This window comes from Aplysia californica, unplaced genomic scaffold, assembly GCF_000002075.1.
Source record: "Aplysia californica isolate F4 #8 unplaced genomic scaffold, AplCal3.0 scaffold00426, whole genome shotgun sequence".
Classification (NCBI taxonomy): domain Eukaryota; kingdom Metazoa; phylum Mollusca; class Gastropoda; order Aplysiida; family Aplysiidae; genus Aplysia; species Aplysia californica.
This window is the reverse complement of record NW_004797696.1, coordinates 510,260-511,700: the sequence shown is the minus strand read 5'-3', so window position 1 is coordinate 511,700 and position 1,441 is coordinate 510,260. Positions and strand designations below refer to the sequence as shown.

At 38.7% G+C, this 1,441-nt stretch overlaps 1 protein-coding gene across 1 annotated transcript in view; it reads left to right on the top strand.

Annotated features, from left to right (window-relative positions):
* Positions 1-1,441, top strand: part of LOC101857968 (urea-proton symporter DUR3) — a gene marked incomplete in the record, with an annotated part of 88,436 nt that overhangs the window by 69,905 nt on the left and 17,090 nt on the right. Inside the window, 1 exon segment of the mRNA XM_035971388.1 lies at positions 1,002-1,147. Within this exon segment, the coding sequence (XP_035827281.1) occupies positions 1,002-1,147 (146 nt within the window).

The following is a 1,441-nucleotide window of genomic DNA, read 5'->3' as shown; positions in this document are numbered from 1 at the left end:
CTTATCTTATCTTATCTTATCTTATCTTATCTTATCTTATCTTATCTTATCTTATCTCATCTCATCTCATCTCATCTCATCTTGTCTTAGATGTTGGTTGAGTTGGGGTGGGAAACTGCTCCGAGGTGGCGCTGCTCGTTAGTGACACTAACACAGTGTAACTGAGAGCATTTTGCGCCTTAGTTCTTAAGTTGAATTAATGCACACTTTGAACCATATCCGTTGTCCATTATTCGGCGACTTACAGAATTCTCCACCAGTGTTTGTGGTGTAACGATTAGATGCTTCGTTGTCGCATGAAGGAGACTCGAATTCGATTCCCGATTGGAGAAACATTTCTATCAAATGTCTCGTTTTTTTTCCTGTTGAAAGTTTATATCCCTCTTAGCCTGGGTTGACCTTGACAGGCTGGATCGGAAGCCTGCCTCCTAATTGGTCGCTTTGAAGCACAAGGGAGCTATCCCGAAAAATGTTGTTTTGAGAAAATTGAAGGTATTGATTTTGCCCGTGTTCAGTTTCTTTAAAAGACCAGGGGAGTTTTCTATATACCAAACAAATATACACACCAATGAAACCAAACTTCTATAAGAAGGGCAATGTACACTTTTGCTGTAGGTCAAGATTTCTGTAAACCCCCGAAATCTGTGTTAGCCGGCTTGTCCGTAAAAGCGACCAATTAATCCAAACTGTGTCGACGAAGGCAAAAAACACTTACATTTTATTTTTAAAAAGAACTCTGCAAACCCATTCCGTCCTAAAGTCTATAAATAAATCACTTAAAACTGAAAACATTTCTATCATAAGTTATTAAACGAAACGGTATAACTGCCTACACTTTCAATTATAATTCATTTACCAAAATTACGGTTCAACAATACAGATTAACAAAAGTCAGTCTTCTGTAAAATTTGGCATCATAATTAGTTTTTGCTATGTCTCAATTATACAAAAGTGTATTCTAATGTATGTTGCTGACTGTACATTATTTTTTGTTATTCCAGGGTGTGTGGGGCTTCATTTTGGCTGGCTTCATCTGGTTCTCCATCCCAAACGTGATGGCCACAACCACGGGCATGGCATACCTAGCTCTCAGCTCGGACAATGGAACGCACCTGCTCAGCGAAAACCAAATCTTGGAAGGTCAGAGGTCAAATATTAACATTTCTCAAGCTAAAAATAATATGACCACCAATGTTTAAGATTGGCTGATGTTAAAGTGAATACCATTTCCTTCATCATAATATAGCTTTATAAAAACAGCGTACGCTCCAGCTGACAGTTACAATTGTCTTCGAGAGACGGAAAATGGAATTTCTTCTTCTCCCCCCCCCCTTCCTCCTCCTCCTCCTCCTTCTCCTTCTTCTTCTTCTTCTTCTTCTTCTTCTTCTTCTTCTTCTTCTTCTTCTTCTTCTTCTTCTTCTTCTTCTTCTTCTTCTTCTTT